This window comes from Marmota flaviventris, chromosome 9 (assembly GCF_047511675.1).
Source record: "Marmota flaviventris isolate mMarFla1 chromosome 9, mMarFla1.hap1, whole genome shotgun sequence".
Taxonomy (NCBI): domain Eukaryota; kingdom Metazoa; phylum Chordata; class Mammalia; order Rodentia; family Sciuridae; genus Marmota; species Marmota flaviventris.
This window is the reverse complement of record NC_092506.1, coordinates 70,831,031-70,854,621: the sequence shown is the minus strand read 5'-3', so window position 1 is coordinate 70,854,621 and position 23,591 is coordinate 70,831,031. Positions and strand designations below refer to the sequence as shown.

General features: G+C 35.4%; 1 protein-coding gene across 2 annotated transcripts in view; it reads right to left on the bottom strand.

Moving 5' to 3' along the window:
• The window catches only part of Pcf11 (PCF11 cleavage and polyadenylation factor subunit), a 26,029-nt gene extending 2,438 nt beyond the window's left edge, over nt 1-23,591 (bottom strand). Inside the window, exons 1-15 of one of the 2 annotated variants that reach the window (XM_027942539.3) lie at nt 23,093-23,591; nt 19,278-19,403; nt 17,261-17,449; nt 16,756-16,950; nt 14,590-15,707; nt 14,015-14,195; nt 13,428-13,911; nt 11,309-12,867; nt 9,544-9,643; nt 6,168-6,287; nt 5,129-5,234; nt 2,128-2,311; nt 1,401-1,556; nt 652-744; nt 70-105 (exon numbers count right to left, since the gene is read on the bottom strand). In XM_027942539.3, the coding sequence (XP_027798340.2) occupies nt 70-105; nt 652-744; nt 1,401-1,556; nt 2,128-2,311; nt 5,129-5,234; nt 6,168-6,287; nt 9,544-9,643; nt 11,309-12,867; nt 13,428-13,911; nt 14,015-14,195; nt 14,590-15,707; nt 16,756-16,950; nt 17,261-17,449; nt 19,278-19,403; nt 23,093-23,284 (4,839 nt within the window). In that variant the 5' untranslated portion in view covers nt 23,285-23,591. The remainder of the gene's footprint in view (nt 1-69; nt 106-651; nt 745-1,400; nt 1,557-2,127; nt 2,312-5,128; nt 5,235-6,167; nt 6,288-9,543; nt 9,644-11,308; nt 12,868-13,427; nt 13,912-14,014; nt 14,196-14,589; nt 15,708-16,755; nt 16,951-17,260; nt 17,450-19,277; nt 19,404-23,092) is intronic. The other variant, XM_027942540.3, reaches the window with a different exon arrangement.

The following is a 23,591-nucleotide window of genomic DNA, read 5'->3' as shown; positions in this document are numbered from 1 at the left end:
AAAAAATAACTGAAAATTAAAATTTATTGATGTAAATAAGAACAAATACAGAATCGAGAAAAAACTTACATTTTGATAATCTTCATAACATGATGGATGATATATCTAAAACAAAAAGAAAATGGTAAATAAATATTTCATGCATATTCATTTCTAATGGACTATTCTAAAATGATTTCTCTCTTAAAATTTAAACCAGAAGGTGATGTTCTTTTGAAAGAACAATGTTTAATGAACCAAATTATCCTTACCCTTACGGAATTTTAGAGGAATATGAAAAACTTGATTTCTCTTTAAACTTGCCTTCTACATTTAAGTACCTACTATAACATGGGTTGGTTTCATGGCAATAACAATTTGATAGTGAAATATAAATTCAGAATCATAATAGCATAATTAGGCAGAAAGATAACTAAGTAGGTTTAGAAGACCTAGTATTGAGTCTTGCAGTAATTATGACATTTGCTATATAAGCATCCAGATGATTGCTAAGATCCTTCCAAACTCAAACATTCTATGACTCTAAAGGTCAGTGCCTTTTTTATTGACCAAAATCCAAAAATAATCGATTAAGAATCTTCTTTCAGAGTGTTGAGCTACTCCAACAAAAAATATAACTTTAACATTCCTTATAAAGTACTGAAATTTTACCTTTCCATCTACTCTGATAGCATTTTTTAAGTGCCATTCCTCCTCTTCTTCATCCCAGTATTGTTCAAACTGTTCTTGACAGATTTCACAACTCTAAAATAGAATCATAAAAAATAAAATTTAGGGGTTGGGGTTATGGCTTAGCAGTAGAGCTGGCACCTAGCAAGAAATTGCGAACTGGGTTCGATCCTCAGCACCACATAAAAATAAATACAATAAAGGTATTGTGTCCAACTACAAATTTTAAAAAATATATTTAAAAAAATAAATAAAATTTACATAATAGAACATTTAATCCCATTAAAGAAATATATATATATATATATATATATATATATATATATATATTTTTTTTTTTTTTTTTTTTTTTTTAAAGAGAGAGGAGAAGGAGAGAGAGAGAGAGAATTTATTTATTTATTTTTAGTTTTTCGGCGGACACAACATCTTTGTTTGTACGTGGTGCTGAGGATCGAACCCGGGCCGCACGCATGCCAGGCGAGCGCGCTACCGCTTGAGCCACATCCCCAGCCCCCGAAATATATATTTTTAAGAAACTTAGAATGTTGTTAAAAGTTTAACAATGTCCAACATATAAAAAAGTTTTAAATATTCTGAAAACAGTTAACATTTCACAATAGAATGATAGAGCTTATAAGAAATATTAAAATCATTAGAAGGATATAAATAAATTGATATGTTTATGATTATTAAAAGAAGTGAAGGATAAAATTTAAACATTGTTCTCTGACCTCAACTGCTCCAGCTGGTCCAGCAGGTACACTTTGAAATTCCTTTTCTTTAGCAGCCTCCTGAGTTTTGAGCACAACTTCTTCATGCACCTTTTCAAAAAACTGGCTCTTTGCACGTTCTTCCAGATCAGCTATTTCCTCAAATTCTATCCAGTCCTTAAAATGAGTTGATTTAAAAAGAATATTTCATTTGTTCCTAAACTTTTACTGCTTATCTTCAATATAATGCCACTTAAAGGTAAAGGTGTATTTTTCTACAATATTGTTTAAATATTATATCTTCTCACTGAGCCCCATAACTAATGGACAACATGTAACAACAACTGATGAACAACCAAGATTTTAATGTTAGGACTAGCGGTATACCTCAGTAATGAAGCACAAAACCTAGCATGCATGACTGCCCTGTGTTTAATCCCTAACACCACAAACAAAATTATATACACATGTATGTATCTTAATGTTATTTTCCATGAGCCCTAAAGTTACAACTAATTTAAACAAGAAAAAGTTCATATACAGTTTTTCACAAAAATAATTCATTCACTGTACCTTGGAATTTTAAACCTGGAACAGGTTTGTATACTATTCAAAACTCAACAAAAAGCAAATACTCTCCAAAATAACTTTATGTAAACAATTGCTTATATTCTAGGTGTCGAAGTTTATTCAGAATATCCAAAAACTGAAGCCTAAAAGAAAGTTCGGAGGCATATGAATTACTTACCGTTAAACTGTAGTACCAACGTCTATGAGTGACTTTTCTACTAACATCCTTCTCAGTTCTATTTTGCCGATAGTGCCAGTCCAAGTGATCTGCATATACATCTGTCTGTGATGTTGTAAACCTCATTCCACAAGAGTAACACTGAATACCAGTGTACAGTCGGTTTATAACACTGTCATAACGTCTGTTTTGAAAAAGAAAAATTCTTTACGATAACATATCTCAATGGCTAAAAGAACAAAATCAATTACAAATAACTTCAGTTTGCCATATTTTAACAAGGGTGAAACCAAGAAGGCTGGCTGAAACAGTTAATATCCAGACATCAATACTCTTACCTACTAGTATCACTGGCTCACTTTACCTAAACTTTGATGAATAATGGAACATGGAGCCTAGGTAAACTTATTGATGGCCTTGTCCCAGTTACTTACCTCCTTTTAGCTAAAAATAGAATGATCTTATGCTAGCTAATGAGATCATAGTGGCTGGCTGATTCTCAGTTTGGAGTTAATATCAAAGTAGATACTGCAGAATAGTTAGATTTCACCCCAATAGGTATTTGGAGTTCTGAATAATTCAACTGCTTCACTGATTTAAAGAACAGTGAAACAGCCATCTATATAACAATAGATAGCTAACTAAAAATTATAAGATCTGTAGAAAATTTATTATAATCCATTTTTTAAATTCTAGACTCCCTATTTGAGAAGTAATAAGTACACAGAACAAGTAAGAGAAAATACAAAACAGAGAGCAGTTATTAACTCCAAATGAAAAAGAAAGCAAAATTTAGAATACGGATAACGGATACTTTGCATTCTAGAAAACTAGAATGCATTCTAGAAAAATTACTTAAGTCATACTATTAACACTGAATGACAATTTAATGAAAAACAATTTCATAATTACATGGAGGGAATTAGTAGGACAATAAAAGAGCTAGCTAACCAAGTACACTAACATGCTTGTTGTCCTAGTTACTCAAGAAACTATTGCAAGATGATGGTTTGAGCCCAAGTGTTTGGGGCAATCCTGGGCAACATAACAAGACCTTATACTTCAAAAAAAAAAAAGTAAGAGCTAGCCAAATCTTTACTTTTAAGAATTTTACAGTTCATCTAAACATAATAAATCAAAAAGCAACCAAGTGTGGTGGTGCGCACCTATAATCCCAGCAACTTGGGAGAATTACAAATTAAAGTCAGCCTCAGCAACTTTGCAAAACCTGTATCAAAATAATAAAAAGGGCAAAGGATGTGGCTCAGTGATTAGGCGCCCCTGGATTAAGTCTCTTGCACCAAGGAAGGAAGGAAGGAGGAAAAAAAGCATATATTATGAAATCAAGATATAAATGATAGAAAAAATATGTTAAAAGTTTGAGTAAAGGGGCTGGGATTGTGGCTCAGCAGTAGAGCACTCGCCTAGCACAGGAGGGACCCGGGTTCGATCCTCAGCACCACATAAAAATGAAGGCATTGTGTTGTGTCCATCTACACCTAAAAAAAAAAAATTTATATATATATAAAAGAACTTTGATGCATTTGTTTAAAAAAAAAAAGTTTGAGTGAAAAAAGTTGCCTTTAAAGGACAGAGCTAGATGAAGAATAGTAGCAGGAAAAGGGATGCCATCTTTTAAGCCTTTAACTACAAAATATTGATTTTTAAAACGGTAAACCTGTTAGCTGTTTTTCTGATAAAAGAATATAATGAATTCATTTACTAGAAAATAGCTTTAAATTTTTATATATCATATCACCAGGCACACTGGTGCACACCTGTAATCCCAGTGGCTCAGGAGGCTTCAGGCAGGAGGAATACAAGTTCAAAGCCAGCCTCAGCAAAAGCAAGGCATTAAGCAACTCAGTGAGACCCTGTCTCTAAATAAAATACAAAATAGGGCTGAGGATATGGCTCAGTGGTTGAGTGCCCTTGAGTTCAATCCCCAGGTACCAAAAATAATTAAAAAATAAAGATAACAAATTTATTTAAAGATATGGCACAGTATTAATAACCTACACATCCTCCTGTATATTTTAAATCATGTCTAGATTACTTATGATACGTAACACAATGCTATGTAAGTAGTTCTTATACAAACTAATTAGTAAATAATGACAAGAGAAACATTTGTACATATTCAGAACCAACCCATCTTCTTAAAGTGGTTGAATCCACAGTTGTGGAACCTGCAGATACTTAGGGCTACCTGTATTTCCTACATTTTCACAATGACCATAACATTTCTTATAAGATTGAGCTATAAAGACCTAAATTTCTGAAATTCCATAGTGTAAGAATCCAGAAAAAATTATTAAGACAAAAAGGAAAACATGAGCCAAGCATTGTGGTGCAAATCTGTAATCCCAACAGCTTGGAAGGCTGAGGCAGGAGGACTACAAGTTCAAAGCCAGCCTCTGCAACTAAGCAAGGTCCTCAACAACTTAGCGAGACCCTGTCTTAAAAGAAAAAAGGCAGGCTGGGGTTGTGACTCAGCGGTAGAGCACTCACCTAGCACATGTGAGACCCTGGGTTCAATCCTCAGCACCACATAAAAATAAATAAAATAAAGGTATAGTGTCTAAGTACAACTAAAAAATACTTAAAAAAAAAAAGGCGGGGGTAGGCATACGACTCAGTGGTTTAAGCACCCCTAAGTTCAATCCCTAGTACCAATAAAAAAAAGGAAAACATGAATTATTAATACCTTTTATTTATATTTTCTACACCAAACATTTAAAAAATGGAAATGTTGTGGTGGCCTTTTGACCTAAATACCTGCACAGCACAGACTTTTTTAAAGGGGATTTAAAAACAGGCTTCCTAAAGATAAGATTACATTATATAGTTTACCATATTCCAAAAAACAGGTGGATATGAGGGAGCTTTCTAAAATTTAGAACAGTAAAATGTAATAAAATGAAAATAATATAGTAATAATGAAATAACATATACTGTTATTAGAGTCATTGTCTCTTTTAAGGAAAATTAGATTACGTACTGTTTCAATTCTTCAATTGTAAAATTAGTGAGATCTGGAACATCTTGATCTTCATTTTGATCTTCTTCTTCTTCAGGGGGAGGCTGAGCAACAACTTCGTTTACTTCTTCAATTGAGAAAAGATACAAATTTCTGAATATCATTTACTCATATATGTTCTTCACAGAGGAACATTATAATGTCATAAGCATACAGTGAAACCCAACTATTCAGTGCTTTGATCTGGCCAAGGAACTTAGTATACCTTCTTGAAATTCTATTTCATCAATATTCAATTTATATTCAAATTTGGCCAAGAACTTAGTATACTTTCAATTCTTGAAATTCTATTTCATAAATATTCAATTTATATTCAAATTCTAAATCAATTTACATTCAACACTGATGGAGAATAACTAATTTAAAACTATATATGACATCTGCAGGAATGTTAACTAAAATAAATGTCCACCATATAGTAACCTTTCAATCTTAGACAATTTTTTTAATTGTCATAATAAACCAATTGTATCCGATTTTTAAAAATATTTTTTTTTAAAATAAAAGTAGTGATGAATACAGTGGCACACTGTAATCCCAGCTATAATCCCAGCTACTTGGGAAGCTGGGCAAAAGGATTGCAAATTTGAGGCCAGTCTGGGAAATAGTGTGAAGCTGTGTCAAACTAATTTTTAAAAATATCACTCAGTGGGGCTGGGACTGTAGCTCAGCGATAGAGTGCTTGCCTAGCATGTGCAAGGTCTTGTGTTTAATCCTCAGCACCACATAACAATAAATAAGTAAAATAAAGATATTTTAAAAAAAAACCACTCAGTGGTAGAGCAACCCTGGGTTCAAACCCCAATATAATGAAAAATAAAATGAGATTTATAAAGTCAATGGAATGAAAAGAAATTCTGAAATAAAATTGCTAATTTAAAATAAATACAAGGTATGCTTGAGAATTCAACTATAAGGACATGTATAATATTGTTATATCAAATAACACATCTCTGTAACTAAATGAAGCTTAGTACATAAAGAATAAAATCACACTTACGTGTTGTAGCTGAATCAGGCTGGGACAATTTGAGAATTCCTGTTTTTAGCAGTTTTGAAAATAATTCATTAACATCCACCTGACTGAGATGATTATCAGGATATGCCTTAGGAAGAGCGCCTTTGAAAAAATAACATTCTTAAAGTAAAAGAACTTAAAGATGCATTACATTACTAAGCATTTTTCTAAGTTTTCTTCAAGATGTTCTACCAACAAAAAATCTTATTCTTGGATCTATTACTTCAAAAGCTCAAGTTAATTTTTCATTTAAGTTGACAAATCATCACCAACAAAAAATATTCTAGAATACTATTAAACATATGTTATCTTTAAAAAAAACAGTACTACCCACTTTTATCTAATTGATACCAAGAAAAAGTGTGTAGAGAGAACCAAAAGCCTCAATCTCCTATGCAAAACAGTGCCATAGGTAGGTCCGATTTTTAACCTTTCTAATGTTCTAATCTAATTATAACCACGTTGAGAAAAGTTGTTTTGTATAGGTGAAGTAGTATAACATCTCATGCAAAGATTTCTAGGAGGGAAAAATAACCCAAGGCCAAAGTGGAAGTACTCCTGACCCCATTGCTCCCCAGAGGAACTGATGCAAGGAGATGACCATCTAGCTCAGAATACAACTGCCCCTATGGCCTGTGCTTAATTTTGCAAAGCAGTTCAGGATTTTGCTAAACAGTGTCAGGCTTATTACAGCTTTGATAATTTGAATCAAAGAGACAAGCATAACAAAATTCTCCTCAAACTCAATCTGATCCCATATTTTGCTAAGCACTATTCTGATAAAAATTGTGATTCTTTAACTATAAAAATAAGCTATGGTTGTAGCTCAGTGGTAGTGCTTAGCATGCTCAAGGCACTGAGTTTCAGCACTGCAAAAATGGGAAAATAAAATGTGTTTGTCACTATTATACATCTGCCTACACCTCCAAAAAACTGTTCTGAACCACTAAATGTTCCTCTTAACAGCCAGCAGAAATTCTATTTGTGTCCACAATACACACAATCCCTACCCTTAACCTTTATAATGCTGTACATTTATCACAGTAGGCTAATATCTTCAAATTAAATATCTGAATGCATGAATGAATAAATCAATCCCAGTAGTTAATCAATTACAATAGCATTTCGCAACTAGTTTAACATTTACATTCCATTTAGTGATCAAGAGCATGAACAAATTATGTTGTCAGATCCCCTTGCCAGAAAGTTAGAAATACCACTTTCAGTTGGGGACATGATCAAGTTTCTTATCTTTGCATCAATTTCCCCTGTTAATAATAGTTCCTACCTACAGCTGTTATAAGGATCCAATGAATTAAATATTTCTAAGTCCCTGGAATATTTGGCACCATACACATTATTTAAGAAAAAAAAAATCAATAATTATCTACTACACTAAAAAGCTCTTTGAAGGATGAAACCTTATTAAATTCCTCCTAGCACAATACCCAGCATCAGCAAATGATCAATTTATGTTTCAATGAATAAATGAACAAGGAGTAACCATTAGGAAAGTGTTGTTTTCACTTTCAAATCAGAGAAGGAACCTTCAGAGAAGCTGAAGATAGCTCACTGAATACTAGTCACATCTCTTATAAGAATAAGCACACTTGTGGGGCTGAGGCTGGAGGTCAGTGATAGAGTGCTTGCCTAGCACATGTGAGGTCCTGGGTTGGATCCTCAGCCCACATACAAATGAATAAGTAGAATAAAGGTAAAATATATATATATATATATTAAAAAAAAAAAAAGAATAAGCACACTTGAAAAACATTCCTAACATCTCATCCAATACTCTCAACCCAGGGGAATCAAATCTGATTTCCTCTGTGATACTGCTATACTCTGTGCGCACACACATACAAAAACACACATATAGCCCAACCTTGTAAAAGAAGAAAATTCAGTCTTTGTATACTATCTCATGCCACTAACCCAATACAAGACATCCCTACTCAACGAGGAAAACTGGTTTATAGAGGAAAACACATTAATAGAGAACTTAAAAAGTTACAAAGTACTTTTACATATACTACCTCACTTGATTCTCTTAAAAAAAATATCCCAGGCAAATAACACTACCATCTCCTGTTCAGAGATGAAAAAAAAATGAAAAACAGGATATTTGCTTATACCCTGTTCACTTATAAAGTGTCAGGGTAGAGATTCTAACCCTGGTCTTCTAAATTTAAAATCCAATCCTTTCCTTCCCTTTTCATTAAAGTGATGACAAAAATATATATATAAATTAATCCTAATTGTTCATCTAGAAATTAAAATCAAAAGGCTTTCATATCAATAAAATGAATTTAAGTGGCACAATTTACGAACTAATGCATAAGAGAGCTTGGCTACAACTTCCCCAGTTTTCTTCTTAAGTTTTGGAAAATACCTTAAATTTGTAAACTGAATAATTGAATACTATGATAAAGTATGTTTCTGAAAATAGCTTTTTTAAATTATTTAGAAATTAAAACAAATGTCATTACTATTTGGTTGGGTTAGATCTCAACACATTAACTTTGCAGTTATGTTACAAGTCACCATAATTTATATATTTACCACATATTAAAACTAAAATTCAAAAAAATTTAAAAACTCTTTTTATCCATTGTTAGTTGTGACTCACCAACAACAAAAATGTGTAACAACAGACCTGGCTAAGAAATCAGTTTTTCTAGTTTAGTGCCCACAAAAATATGAATGAATCAATTTTATAAGAGTTCCCCAGTATTCGCTTAATAAATGTTCACCTGAATCATAATCCATGTATACACACAAAACAACTCAAAATATCAAATTCCAACAGATCAAGAAGATGAGGTAGGAGGAATGCAAGTTCAAAACCAGCCTCAGCAACTTAGCAAGACCCTAAGTAACTCAGGGAATCTGTCTCTAAATAAAATATAAAAAAGGGCTGGGGATGTGGCTTAATGGTTTAAGCACATTCCCAGTACCAAAAATAATAATAAAAATAAATAAATAAATAAATATATATATATATATATATATATATATATATATATATATATATATATATAAAATAGCTCAAATAATTGAGACTTCTGAGGTTTGTCATTTATTTTACTCTATGTTAACACAAACATTCCACTTCTACCCTCTTTTTTCTGTTCTACAAGTCCAGGCTAACCATCTCTAGCTGTAAATAAGGTCAACATGGATACACATCAACAATGTTAATAAACTCAGAAAGGGAACAAAAACATTTCAGCCAGATTTAAATCTCTCTAAATTTAATATGCCCTCTCAACAATGCCATTTTCTGAAACTGACAAAATTAGCCATTTAACAAAACAACGATTGTCTTTTAAAAAAACAGAGTTCAGAAAGTACCTACCTGAAGGATTCTGAACAAATGCTCCAGGATTTTGTGGATGAACTGGTAAAAATTGTTGTCCTTGGCCAAATGCTACTGGCTGAGCAACACCAGTCATAACCTTTAAGACAAAAGAAACAGTATCTTCTCTTACATCTCTCACAGTTATAAGGAACTGAGAATAAGTTGAAACTTACTTGAAAAGTTTAAGATACCATACAAATATTAGATATCAACTAGCCCTGTGTCCTTACACAAGTCACTTTACCTTGGGGAAGGTTTCCCTTATTTACAAATAGAAGAACTGGCATACAACAATAAAACTTGTATACAATCATGGGGCTACTTGGCAAAGCTGAGGCCAAAACTCCAAACCCTTGACTTCTTTCCACAGTCCAAAGCCTGCCTTTAATTACCAATCTGAACTCCAGGTTATTATCCTTCATGGTCATCATTTTGGAATAAGGTTTATAACTGGAGTAGAAAGCAGATCATAAAAGATGTCAAAGGGAATGTTAGTCAGGGATGGGATTATGGCTCAGAGGTTGACTGCTTGCCTACCATATGCAAGGCACTGGGTTTAATCCCCAGCATCCCAAAAAATTAAAAATGAGACCTGTTTTGAAACAGGTATTGTACTTGCATACTAGTTTGTAGATCATAGGGAGGCAGGACTTCAAATTCTTGCTACTACATAAAATAAATACCCATTTATAAGCCTTGTCAGTATCCATGTGAATTTTCAGTGTTGTAAAGATAATAAAAAACCACCAATTCTATATAACATAGAAACAAAACTAAATTAAGTCCCATTTTAGAGTATCTGTCAATAACACTACCATTTCTTTAAGAACATATAAGAATAGATTCCAAATAACTGGATATATAAACAGGAGACTACTTTCTATCAATAAGTTCATAATGTGCTTTTAAGATTTTTCTTATTTTTCATTTTCTTCTAAATAGTCTTACTACTATGAAATGAATTTGTCCTAGTAAAGCGTCAGCACCCAGTATAAAGTAAATTTAGTCCAGGAGAACTTCAGCAAGCAAGGAACAGTCATTAAATTTTCAATTGAATTCATCACAAATTGTAAACATATTGCTTTAAAATTATTTCAATATGCATTTTTAAATGTATGCAGAATAAATATGAATGAGCATTAATGAATGACTATATGTTTAGGTAACTAGAGTATATCTGAAAAACAGATAGCAAGTTTGCTGTGTTATTATTTAATATCAAGCAATTGTTATCTGACTGGAGTGAATGGAAAGACGGTGAACACAGGAAGAGAAAATGAAGAGATTGTATACACTGTAAAAATGCGGACAATTTCATTTTCTTATTTAAGGAAGTTCTTGGCCAAAAAAATCTAAGAAATCAGCTCTATAGTTACTTTATAGCATAACAGGGTTCAACAGTTGTTCAATGTAACAGAGGTCTATAAAACATAATACTTCAAAGCTTTGAAGCAAAAAACAAAACAGAAATCAACAAAAAACAGCATGTGTGTATGAAAGCAGAGAGAAAAGGATGAAAATGGAAAAAGGAGAAAGACAGATATTTCCCTGGAGCAGGAAGAAAGAGCTAAAATCAGTTTTGGATATAAGTTGCAAATATCCCTGGAAGACACTCATCCCTAGTGTAAATGAAGTAAATTAAGAACTTCATTTCACTCTACACAATAAACTATGTCCTGAAGGACTTCCACAAACCCTAGAAATATTAAAAATAGTTGACTTATCTACACACCACATAATTTTAGAGTAACAACAGACTCACCTGTTGAGATGCCTGAATATTTCCTACTGATAATGGTGCAGGTAAATTGCCAAAGTTTCCGAATTGAGAACTCTGAAGATTCTTTTCATCAAAATAGTGTCCAGAAGCTCTGTTAAGGGGAGTTGAGAAACTCTGGTTTCCAGGGCCATGTGGTCCATTAAAATTTGGTCCTTGAGGTGAATCAAACATTTGTTCATGTCTTTGGAATTGTAGTCCCTGGGATGGGGCATTAAAAGCACTACCAGGTGGATCATTATATGGACCAGTCTGATTGAAAGATTCAAGCCTTTGTGAAGGATGATTGTCAAATCGTGTGCCTTGTAGACCGAGAGGAATATCAAACCTTGATGCTTGCTGGTGTTGTGGACCATCAAATCTTTGAGGTATACCATCAAATCTTGGTTGAACCTGCTGTCCAGGTGGTCCATCAAACCTCTGTGGGCCTGGCTGACCAGGAGTTCTTTCAAATCTAGGACCTGGCTGACCATGCAATCCATCAAATCTTGGCAAGAGTGATGGCTGACCTGGCTGACCATCAAACCTTAAAGCATGACCTTCAAATCTTGGACCACCTTGACCCAGAGGCCCTTCAATTCTCAAGCCACCTCCTGGTACCGAAGGACCCTCAAACCTCATTCCACCACCTTGCTGGACTAAAGGTCCTTCAAACCTGATCCCAACCCCTGGTTGACCATGTGGACCCTCAAATCTGAGGTTTCCACCAAGTTGATTATGTTGTCCTTCAAATCTCAGACCAGCTACTGACTGACCATGGGGGCCCTCAAACCTCATTCCAACTCCTTGCTGTAGCAAAGGCCCCTCAAATCTGATCCCACCTCCTGGCTGACCATGAGGTCCATCAAATCTAATGGCAGCTCCTGATGGACCATGACCCCCCTCAAATCTAAGTCCACCTACAGGTTGACCACGGGGATTATCAAATCTAAGACCACCCACAGGCTGACCATGAGGTCCCTCAAACCTAAGACCACCCATAGGTTGACCACGATGTCCTTCAAATCTGAGACCACCCACAGGCTGACCCCCTGGTCCTTCAAATCGCAAACCACCTGCAGATCCCTCAAACCTTAGACCGGGGGAACCCTCAAACCGAAAACCACCTCCTCCTGCTTGACCAATTGGCCCCTCAAACCTCAGAGGTGTCCCTACTGGTCCTGGAGGACCTTCAAATCTCAAAGGACACCCACCTCCTAACTGACCTTGTGGTCCTTCAAATCTCAAAGGGCCTCCTCCCCCCATTTGTCCTGGTGACCCATCAAACCGAAGAGAACCTGGTGTAGGAGGTCCATCAATTCTAGGGCTTAATTTATTAGGTCCTTCAAAAATCATCTTGGTTGGGCCATCTCTTGTTACTGATGGCCTACTAGGTCCATCAAATAATGGTCTGTCTTCAGCTAAAGCAGTAAGCCGCTGATTTGTATCAAGGCCAACAAATCTTGATGCTGGGCTATCTACAAATGGTTTATCTGAATCTTCATATCTAGGTCGCTTAAGTGGAAAACGATCATTGAATGGCGATCTCTGCTCTTCTCGCACACCTTTTAAAAAAAAAAAAAAGAATTTTCACTAAATTTGAGTTTACATTAAATTACCTTAAAAGTCTTCTTTTTTATTCATGTAAATGTTTATCCAAAGACATAAGATCTATCTCACTATATTAGAGGGGCGGGAAGAGACAAGATAGCATCAAGCAATACAGGTAAGAGGATGCCCTCTATATTCAAACACACATGGATTAAAAAAAAAAATCCCCACCTTATCAACTTATTATTTGACTTTGAGTGCAAGTTATTTAACCTCTCCATTGTTTCTTATCTGAAATGGGGATAATATATATTTTATCAGGTTGTTGTATTAAATCAAATTACATATATAAAGAACCTAGTGAAATCCCTAATACACAACTGGCCTTATAAATACTAACTCCCTTCCCCTTCCCTTTTCATATGGGGGTTGGAGGGAAGGGAACAAAACAGACACACAGACAAACAAAAAAAGGTAGTCTGAACAGTAATAAAATCCATCCCCACTTAGCTTGTTCATTTTCCCTTCACTGCTGTGTGATTCAATAGGCATAATCTGATTTAACTTTTTCTACCTTTAGCAGAGACTTGCTCGTCATGTCTTCTCCGGCCCTCATGGGGTGAAAGATTCTCAGCATAAGTACGACTCCCAGATATAGGAGAAAGACGTCTTGCTCTTTCACTAAATTGTTCTTTTCTGTCAAACTGTGCTCCACTATTCCTACTTGCATGTTTACTTTTGGATGGCTCACATTCTATTCCAGACAACAAGGCATCAGTCAAAGGGTAGTCAAAAATATCAGGATCTAAGAGATCAAGTCTTGGAAATGAATGCTGAACCTGTGTCCTTTTCAGTTTTGCTTTATGTTCATAGTAGGTTAATTCAGCATCAGATAAGAGAGGTTTCTTTTTTAATCCACCTTTATTTTCTTCTGTAGGACTATCCCGTACACTGCATCTATGTTTACCTTCTTGATACTGAAAAAGCTGTCGAATTTGATGCACAACAACAAGGAACTCATCCTGTGTAATTTCACCAGATGCTAAACGTTCACTCGTCTGCATAGGGATGATAAGAGCAAATTAAATAATTTAAATATAAAAACTACTTATTAAGTACAAAACAGAATAATGACTACAAGGGATTAACCATAGTAACTACCTTTTGAAGCAATTCTCTTTTGCTTGCAAGAGTTAACTCTTTAGGAATCTGAAGATTGGCATCTACACTTAATCGATGCTGCTGCTTTGGGGCTCGAGGTGACAAGATTCCTTTAGTGCTTGACCAGCTCTCCCTATGCCTTAGATGAGGAGATTTACTATGTTCATCACCCTGTTGTAAACTGAAACCATAAAAGCACTGTGTTACTTCCAAGTTAGTTTGTTTTTTAATACTCAAGACCATATTTAACAATCCTTTCCAAATGACTCAGTTAAATAGATACATAAGTAACCATGAAAAGTAAAAACAAGTCAAGAAAATTCAGGTATGAATTCTGATTCTTGCATGCCCTGGACTGTAGCCTTAGGTGAATTTATAAACCTTTCTGAACTTCAGTTTCCTTATCTGTAAAATAGGAATAATTGATTGTATTTAAACTGTAGCACTGTTAACAATTAAATGAAAAAAATAAAAGCACTAATCTTAACATTTAATAATCATTTCCTAATTTTTCATTAATACTATCTTTAAAATACATATATTATTGTACTTGATCAAAAATGTTAACATCATACCTTTTATTTTCTTCCCAACCAGATTTCCATCTTTTGGCAGACTTAGAACTTTGCCAATTTTCTATATTCTCCTTTGGCTCAGAGCCTGACTTTGTAGAATGTTGATTTGCAGTTTCTTGTGGTCGTTCCTCTTCAGTCTTTTTCATTCGCCTTGGATCTCGAACATCCTGTTTAGTACTTCTCTTAGCATTTCTTTCTTCCCTGGAAGGTGGTGTAAATTCTTCCATATGTGACTGCTTAATTCCAGATTGACGAATCTTACCAGCTTTAGGTGTTGAAGTTGGAGACATACTTCTCTGCCTTCGTTTGGGTGACCGCCTATCTCTTCTCTTTGGGGAATGTATAATTGGTGACCGAGACTTGGGTGATCTTGATCGTGAACGCTTTCTATTACTCGATCTCCCTGGTTTTATCCCCTGTTTTTCCAATTCTTCTGTTATTGTATCCTGTTTCTGTACAATGCCATTTATGATTTTATTTCTACTTCCAATCAGTCTGTGTTCAGATGATTTCATGTGCTCATCTTTATCCTTTTTTTCTACTGTTTTTCTCTTCTCTTTCACATCATCATCTTTGCCATCAGTCTTATCTTGAAGATGTTTTTTTAATCTTGGATCTCTCTTGTTCATATCTGACAATCTCACACTTTCAGATTCTTGATTTTTCAAGTCTTTCGTGTGAGATAATTTGTTTTTCAGAGGTGATGGTGATTTAGATTTAGATTTAGATTTAGAATCTAATTGGTCAAGTTCTTTCTTGGTTATTTTTTCACCTGATTTACTTTTTTCTTGTTTGGATGAATTTAGTTTTTCAGAGGGTACAGTTTTACTTGTCTTAATATCAGACTGGTTCAATGTGTTCATTAGGAATTCCTTCCTGTGACTCTGATCTTTTCCATGAGAAGAATGTTGGCTCATCCTGTTAAGACGAGGATCCCGGTTTGTTCCTTTCAAATCCTGAATTTGTAAGGATGGACATGGACGGTTTTTCTCAGGTTGCACAGGAACCTGATGGGGGGCTTTAACTGCCATAGGGGGAATCTGTGAAACATGTAACTTGGATGGTGCTGATCCAGGACCCAAGTTGGATGTCTCCTGCTGAACACTAAGAGAAACTGCCTGAAATACAAAATAAATGTTCATGTTTATACTATAAACACACACGTTATTTCAATTTCCTGACATTATGAAGAATTCTTATATTCCAAACTTATTTACTTGATGCCATATTTATATTAGGCATTTCTAGTATATATATATAATGAAAAGAAAGCCCATATATATAGGTGATTCACTACCTCTCATGAGTCCTTTCTTTTATGGCTTTATAATACCTAGATAAGGAGACATCATCATTTTTGCCAAAAAAAATAAAAAACCTCCCTTTCGGGGCTAGGGATGTGGCTCAAGCAGTAGCACACTCGCCTGGCATGCATGCGGCCCAGGTTCGATCCTCAGCACCACATACAAACAAAGATGTTGTGTCTGCCGAAAACTAAAAAATAAATATTAAAAAAAATTCTCTCTTAAAAAAAAAAAAAAAAAACCTCCCTCTTCCTGACTACTCAGGATTCTAAAATAGATTATGCCTAAAAACTACTAAATTAAATTCTATGTCAGTCATTATATTCTGTCATGAAATTTAGTTTCTCCCAGAACAACACTGTTAATGATCTTGCAAAATTCTGTCTTCCTATACCTCTTGATTCTCAAATAAGTAAAACAGCTTAGTGTAAGGTCATTCATGCATGAAAATACATTCTTCTCTTTAAATTTTGATAGCCTTTCTTTTGTAGGCTTTTTGAAGCCTAATTATTTCAATGAAACTCTATGCAAAACTATGCAAAAACATTCACCGCAGTACACCTACAATCTTGAGACTGCAAATATTATATCCATATTTATATAATGGTTAAAAAAACTAAAGTGCTACCTTATAAGACAGCAATCTAAGATAAAACAATTTGGAGAATACAATACAGCTTATAAACGTGTGTTTTCCAATAAGGATATAAAAATTTGGTCTAATAAATACACCATAATTTGCAAACTAAGTGGGAAAACACAATATCAATAAAATAACATGCTGATACAATTCAAATCAAAATTATTTCCCTTTTGGATGACAGGTTTAAATTACTTAAAATGCCAAATCTTCTGTACTTACCAGTTGTGCCTTAGCTTGCTCTAACTCAAGCTCCAGCTTTTTCTGCTGAAGTTCTAACAACTGTTTTTGCTTTGCCAGTAACTGCTGCCTTATTAGTTGTTCTTGAGTAAGATTCTTTTGTATATCAGGAACAATCGGAGGAGTGGAGATGCTGGGGGAACTGACCACTGTGCCAGGTGTTGAAGGCTCCTCAGGCTAAAAGAAAAAATACTTTGTTAAGAAAACATATCATATCTAAAAAGGAAGCTAAGGATTGACTAAAAACTACCAGTTTAATTCTTAATACTACCATAATCATGAAGTCAATCATGTTTAAAAGCACACAGAAAGCTGTTTAGTTACATAGTAACTAAATAGGTGAATGCATTTTTTTAAATAAAATTTTAATTATATACTATTACTTTTCAAACTGATTTAGCACAAAATATTATATTTTTGCTTTCTGGCAAGTTTTAAAGTTAATATTTGGTAGTTAATAGTATATACCATTCACACTAAAACTTACCGATTTATTTAAAAATTTGGGATTCACATGGATGCTAGATGTATTCACATTAGGGGGTAGAGGTTTAATAGGCCAAGCAGGATCTAATGAATTGACTCTGACATCCAGGGCATAAAGTTTCTTCAAAGGGAATATTTCATCCCATGTGGAACGTAACTTAAATAAACTTTTTCTAGTATTTTCATCCACCTAGAACAACAGAACAATTCTATGGCTTGTTAAGTTACTATAGAATATTTCATATATTAAGTAGAAAGCTACATAAGTCTGTTTTGCTTCACATACAGAACCATACTGTCCATTTGTAAATATATAGAACAGTAATTTATTAAAGGTACATTTGGTTTGCAAATGTAGTTAATAAATTTATCCTTTAAAAATAATTAGAAAAATCAGTCATCATTACCTAGCCTTCATGCAAGCAAATTAGATACATTTTTATATTTCTGGAAGTACAAAAGTCTTCACATTTTAGGGTTAGGAATAATATTCCTATTAACTCTGGAGAAATATATAGAACAACTAGAAAATGGTTTACCTGATGGCTTAAATTTTTCACATAGCAGTACAAAGTTAAAAATCAAGACAAAACTCTCACTAACCAATCTAATGCAATACATGTTTGGTAGCTATGAAAAACTATTCATAGTATGAAATGCACCCTAATTTAATTTAAATTCACAAATCTTAAACACTGATAAGCTTTAGTTTATAACTATCTATTCACATGTATGATGGGCATTAACAATTTTTTAAAAACTAGTCATGAGAGAAACCTAGTACTTGGGAAAACAATTTTTAACTTTAGGAAATAAAGCCTTAACTGCATTCATGTCTTCAGTTAACGCCATTTACTATAAGGTCATTTTCATCAACTGTAGTTGATCCCCACTTAAATTCAGTAAAGATATGCTACCAAATACACAAATAATTTGAATATACTGAAACTGAAACCAGAATTTGGCCGCTTCTTAGGACTAAAGCCTCAGTTAAGAAGTATCTAGCCAAGTTCTACAAATAGACTATTAACACACTTTTTAATGCTATCTGAAAATATAGCATTAAATTACTTTCCAAATTACTTCTCTATATACCATTTCTTCTTTAACAACTTAAAAAATTTATTCAAGTAGGAGCTACACATTTCCTAATAAGTAGTATCTAATATTTTTCAAAGAAAAAAAAACTAATTCTACAAATCTGACAACCGTAGATGTGTCCAGATACAACAGGTGCATCTACTAAAATAGAACTGCCACCAATTATTTGTTAGGAAACAATCGTTAAGCCTAAATATCTTATAAGTGCCCTTTTGCTCAGTGTGAAAGATAAAGTCTAGCAGCCAGAGAATTAGCTGGGCAACCTCCTCATCTTCCTTAAGGTAATACTGTATTACCAAACAACCAGATACATGTTATGTAAGAAATTTACAATCTTTAGCTATAGAAACTAGCAAGCCTTTCTTCTAATTCTACACACTAAGGAGGTGGATATTTCCAAAATAACCTAATTAACTTGTCCACCATTCACACATACCTACAACATTCACAAAAATACTTGAACAAAGTAACAAAAGAAGAAACATTCCTAGGAAAAAGAAATATATCAGAGGTTTCACCAATCAATCACAGATTGAGACAGTAGAAGATTGTGCTTTTTCTCCTCTAACACTAGAAATTTAAACAATGAAATTCGAAGTAATTGACAGTTTTAATCTTTTTTCCTATAGTGATGAAACAGATCTTCAAATGGAACAATGCTCAATTTCTCTAAAAAGCCTATTTCTAAAGGTGAATAAAAACACTATTCTTGGATAATATAAAACTGTAAGATCTGTTTTAAAGATCTAACATAAAACATCAGTTTTAGCCACTTTCTTTAAAACAGTACTTGAAAATCAATGTCCAATAAAACATTTTACCACCCAAGAAAACCCAACACAAGCCAGGTATTTATTTAATCAGGAACACATTTTTTTTTTTTCAAAAAAAGCAAATGTTTCTAAATGCATATATACCTTTTCAAACACACAAATAAATGTTGCAACTAGATTTTTAGTAAAGGCAGTGAGATACTCTCTTCCAACGTTTTTCACGATAGAATCCATAAGGTACATAACAGGAAGCTTCTCTGAGGAAGGAGCCTGAGGTAATAAAAAGAAACTGAGAAGTTTAGTATAATGAATTGTCACCAAATAATACTTTTAAAAGTGAGTTTTTAAACCTAAAATACAGACCTCTATTTTTGTTGGCACTAAACACTTTTGAATCGATATATTAACCTTTTTGAAATTAAGGTGTTCAATCAAGTCTCATCTCTTACAATGGTCTTTAATTGGGCACACAAAAGCTCAGAATTATCAGGAAGAAAAAAAAAAACATCTCTAGTACTCATTTAACACTCAATGGAATTTCAGGTACATGTGGCAAAAAAGACTGTTTTAAGTGACAATTAAAGGGGGAGAAGTAAAAAGGGGGAAAATTATTTTCTGTAATTTAAGTGTCAGCTTTGGGACCCGTATTAACTTATAATGGTGTGCCTAGATTTAACAAAGTCCTCTGGTAGAAACTCTAATTTCATAGGCATATTTTATATGTTAAAGTCTATGCAGTTTTTGTTACCTGTAAAATCATTAGGATTACTTATCTATAATCCAAATGAACAAAGAAACTAAATACACTTCACACATGAAGTTAATGGCAAGTCACTTAAACTTGCACATGAACATGCAGGAAGTTGCAATTTTGTTCTACTGATACAAGAAAAACTGGAAGGAGCAGCCGCTGAGTCATGTAAATCAGGTTGAACTTGACTCTGGAAACCTGGATTTGTCCTGAAGATTTTCTTCACAGCATGAACTCGACGTCGAAATATTTTTTCCTCTGACATGCACAAACCAGGGGCTCTAAATCTGTGCAGAGCCAGTGTGGTGATGCTGATAAAGGTAGCCCTTTCCAATGTAATGTTGCCCAAGAGTTCAACTGCAACGCCTACCCACCACTGGCTTTTAGAAGGCACAGCAAGCTTCCAGAAAGCATCAGCAGGTTCACAGACTTGTTGAGGAGCATTAAGATATACCATATAAACTAAGTGTTAAACTCTGACTCCACAGGAGCATCCATGATTTTAAAATCCAAAGACAAAACTTAGGTTATCCCCATTTACCCACCCCGTGTATAGGAATCTTAACACTCAACACCACTTACCCATAGCTACCTGTAGCTAGGGCAGTTCTGTAGTACACAAAGCTATCATACTTTTCACAAAACCAATTGCCCATACAAGTGTGTGGAAATGCTCTTGCTTCTGATAATACCTTTACAACCCAAAGTTGGCTAAAGAAACCTTTGAGTAACTCTGTATGACAAATTTCTTTTAAGGTGCTATCTAATAAAAGGGTTCACAAGGCCACTGCATGTGGGCAAACAAGTACTGACACGTCAAATGCTTTATTGCTGTGTCTTTACCTTATCATGTCTTGTTTTACACCATTTAAGTCATTATTGTACTTATGAAGATAAATAGGTTCTCTTCACACCAAAATCTGTTCAGTAAGCCAATTTTTTATTGTACAAGTGAAGTCCCTATATGTAATATTCTTTTTCACTACTGCTACCTTTGGGGGAGTCAAATTAGGTGTGAATCCTTAAGTTCAGTAATGCTGATACTAAAGAATAAGGACACAAACATTCACCTCCAGAAACACAAAACCAAGCCAGTTTGCTACCAAATGACAAAACCCTCCCACCACCCTCAATCCCAACCCATATTAAGATAGTTTCCCCAAAGTGACTTTGGCGTCTTTTCCTTGGTCTGGCTTTACAAAAATAACCAGGAAATGTGTGCCCAAAAAAAATTCAGCTTTTTACCAGCAAACAGTCCATCTATTTTCACCTCTCTGTGTAGCGAATACACTAATACAAGTTTTATGTGGTCACTACATTCAGCATTTAGTTTTCAGCTCTCGAAGTTCTTCTGGATCCATTAAAAACAGCAAGGAAACTGTTCTTTTGAGTGACAGCCTAAGCTGCTAAATATTAGGTGCTGTGAAATATTAATGCCCAAAATACGAGGTAATTAGATTTAAAAAATTGTATTTTCTGAAAAATGAGTAGTGCTTTTTTTAAAGTCATTGTCAAGTTTAAGCCTTCAAAAGGGCAAAAATTAACTTTTTATGTCCAAAATGTTTGTGGTATCAATAAAAAGGATGTTGAATATAGGAACGAAGTTTTCCCTCTAAATCTCACATTTTAAAAAAAAGAACAATAGCTGTCTCAGACATTCACAGAAAAGGTGAATGAAAACTTGTACAACTGTCAAAGTGAACAGAATAAACTTGTTGAGTCCTTAAAAAGTTAAAAAAAAAAAAAAAAACTTGCTTTTTTTTCCACTTCAAATTAAGGTTATGAAAGGACCGCCTGAAACCGTGTATCTTGTGAACAGATTTACCCAAAAGAGTGGATGGAACCTAAAGAAGAATGAACCCAAGTCACTTAAAGACTTTTGTTTAAAACACACAACCACATAGATAAAAATAAGTCTTGGAAACAAATTCTACACCTTACAAAGGTAAATAAAAAAGACAAATACATATTTTATATGTTTTATTCACAAATTTTATAATACCAGTCACACATTTCAAAACCATTTATTAGTCAGACCACTCAGTTTTACACTAGACAGAAACCGTCTCTAAACAATATATAGGTGGTTGTTGTTAAAGTGGCCTTTTAAAAGGGGTTCACTCTGCTAAAAGGAGGCTCATCCTGGATCATTGCAAACACTAACAACTAGAAAAAACTAAACCGTAAATACAAGCTTGAAAAATAACTTAAAAAGTAGTACTGGGAAGCTATTAAAACTCATAATTAACTAAGTTTAACAGTAACTTAAATGACATATCGCTCCCACATGAATCCACAGAAGAGGAAGACTACAGGGAAATATAAGGTGGCAGAGGACCACTTCTGTCAAGGGGTAAAGAAAAGCACGCCTTCATTATCAGTGAAGGGAGAAAAAAAGAGAAAAGGAAGAGGAGGAGGGACTGAACTTTTCAGAGAAACTACAAGTGCCTGTACCCACTGGGCCAGTTCTCCACCTACAGGTTGGATAAGATCTCTCCCCCCCTCCACCCAAACCCCACCCTCAGCCCAATTTCCCATATTTGGGGGTAAATTAGACCCTCCGATAAGAGAATAAAGTTTGATCTAGCCGCCCCCACCCCAAAATGGGGCTGACGGGTGTGAGCAGCTGCCTGGCTGGCAGGGAATGGATTCTCCTCTCTTCCCTTTCGCATCATGTGCTTTTCAGGCGCCATGTTGGGCTCCTAACAGGCCGCTGCTCCACTCGGGGCCAATGCCCTATACCCACCCACCAACAGCTCGCTCCCAGGTCCCCCTTCACCTCCTTCCAACCCACAGAGCACAATTACCCAAAAGGGTACTGGGGGAAAACGGGAGAGCCACTCCCCACCTTCCCAGGGGCTTAGAATCATTTGCTTTAACTCTTAGTTCCCCAAGCCACAAACTGCCTTTAAAGTCTCCCCCACCCGAAAGGGCTCTATTCACAGCGTGTGCGTGTCGGGGTATACAATGCGGTGGCCTAAACGGGAGCTGGTAAGCGGAAACGGGGCTCCACCCTTACCCTCCCCACTCCCTCCCCTCCAGAGGCCCACGCTCGAAGCCTGGGCCAAGGACCGAGCCTGAGTTGGGAGGGGGGGGGTTGGAGAGGAGGAACACCGTCCCCCTTTGGATGGAAGCGAGACCTGGGATGAGGCTGACACTAAAATCAGGGAGTATTAGAAGAATAGGAGGCTGCGGGGTGTATAAAAACCTTGGCGGTTTGGGCCTCGATGAGAGAGACGATCTCCTTGGCGAAGGGCAGGTTCTCCTCGGCTAGAATGGTCAGCATATTGATGTGCGGTTTGCTATTGAAGGTCAGGTCTTCGAGCGATGACTGATAATCCCGACAGGCGTCCTCCCGGGCCCCCGCAGCACCGGCCTCGGCCGGCGTCTGCTCTGACATTGCGCCGCGGCCCCCCTCCGAGGTCCGCCGCAGCTGAAGCTGAAGCCGCTCTCGGTACCCCGCCTCCCTTCCGACTCCTCTTCCTCTCCCCGGGTCTCTCGCGGCTCCGGCTTCAACACATGCTGACCGCGGAGGGGGGTTGGGGGACGACACAGGGGAAACCTCGGGTATGAAACGCCGCCGTCTCACGGGTGATCTCCGTCCACTTCCAGCCGCCACAGAAGCTTCTTTCTCCACAGACACAAAATGGCGGCGGCAGTGGCGGCTCCAGCTCCGAAAATGTCTCTGTTCCCAACCGCTGCGTCGT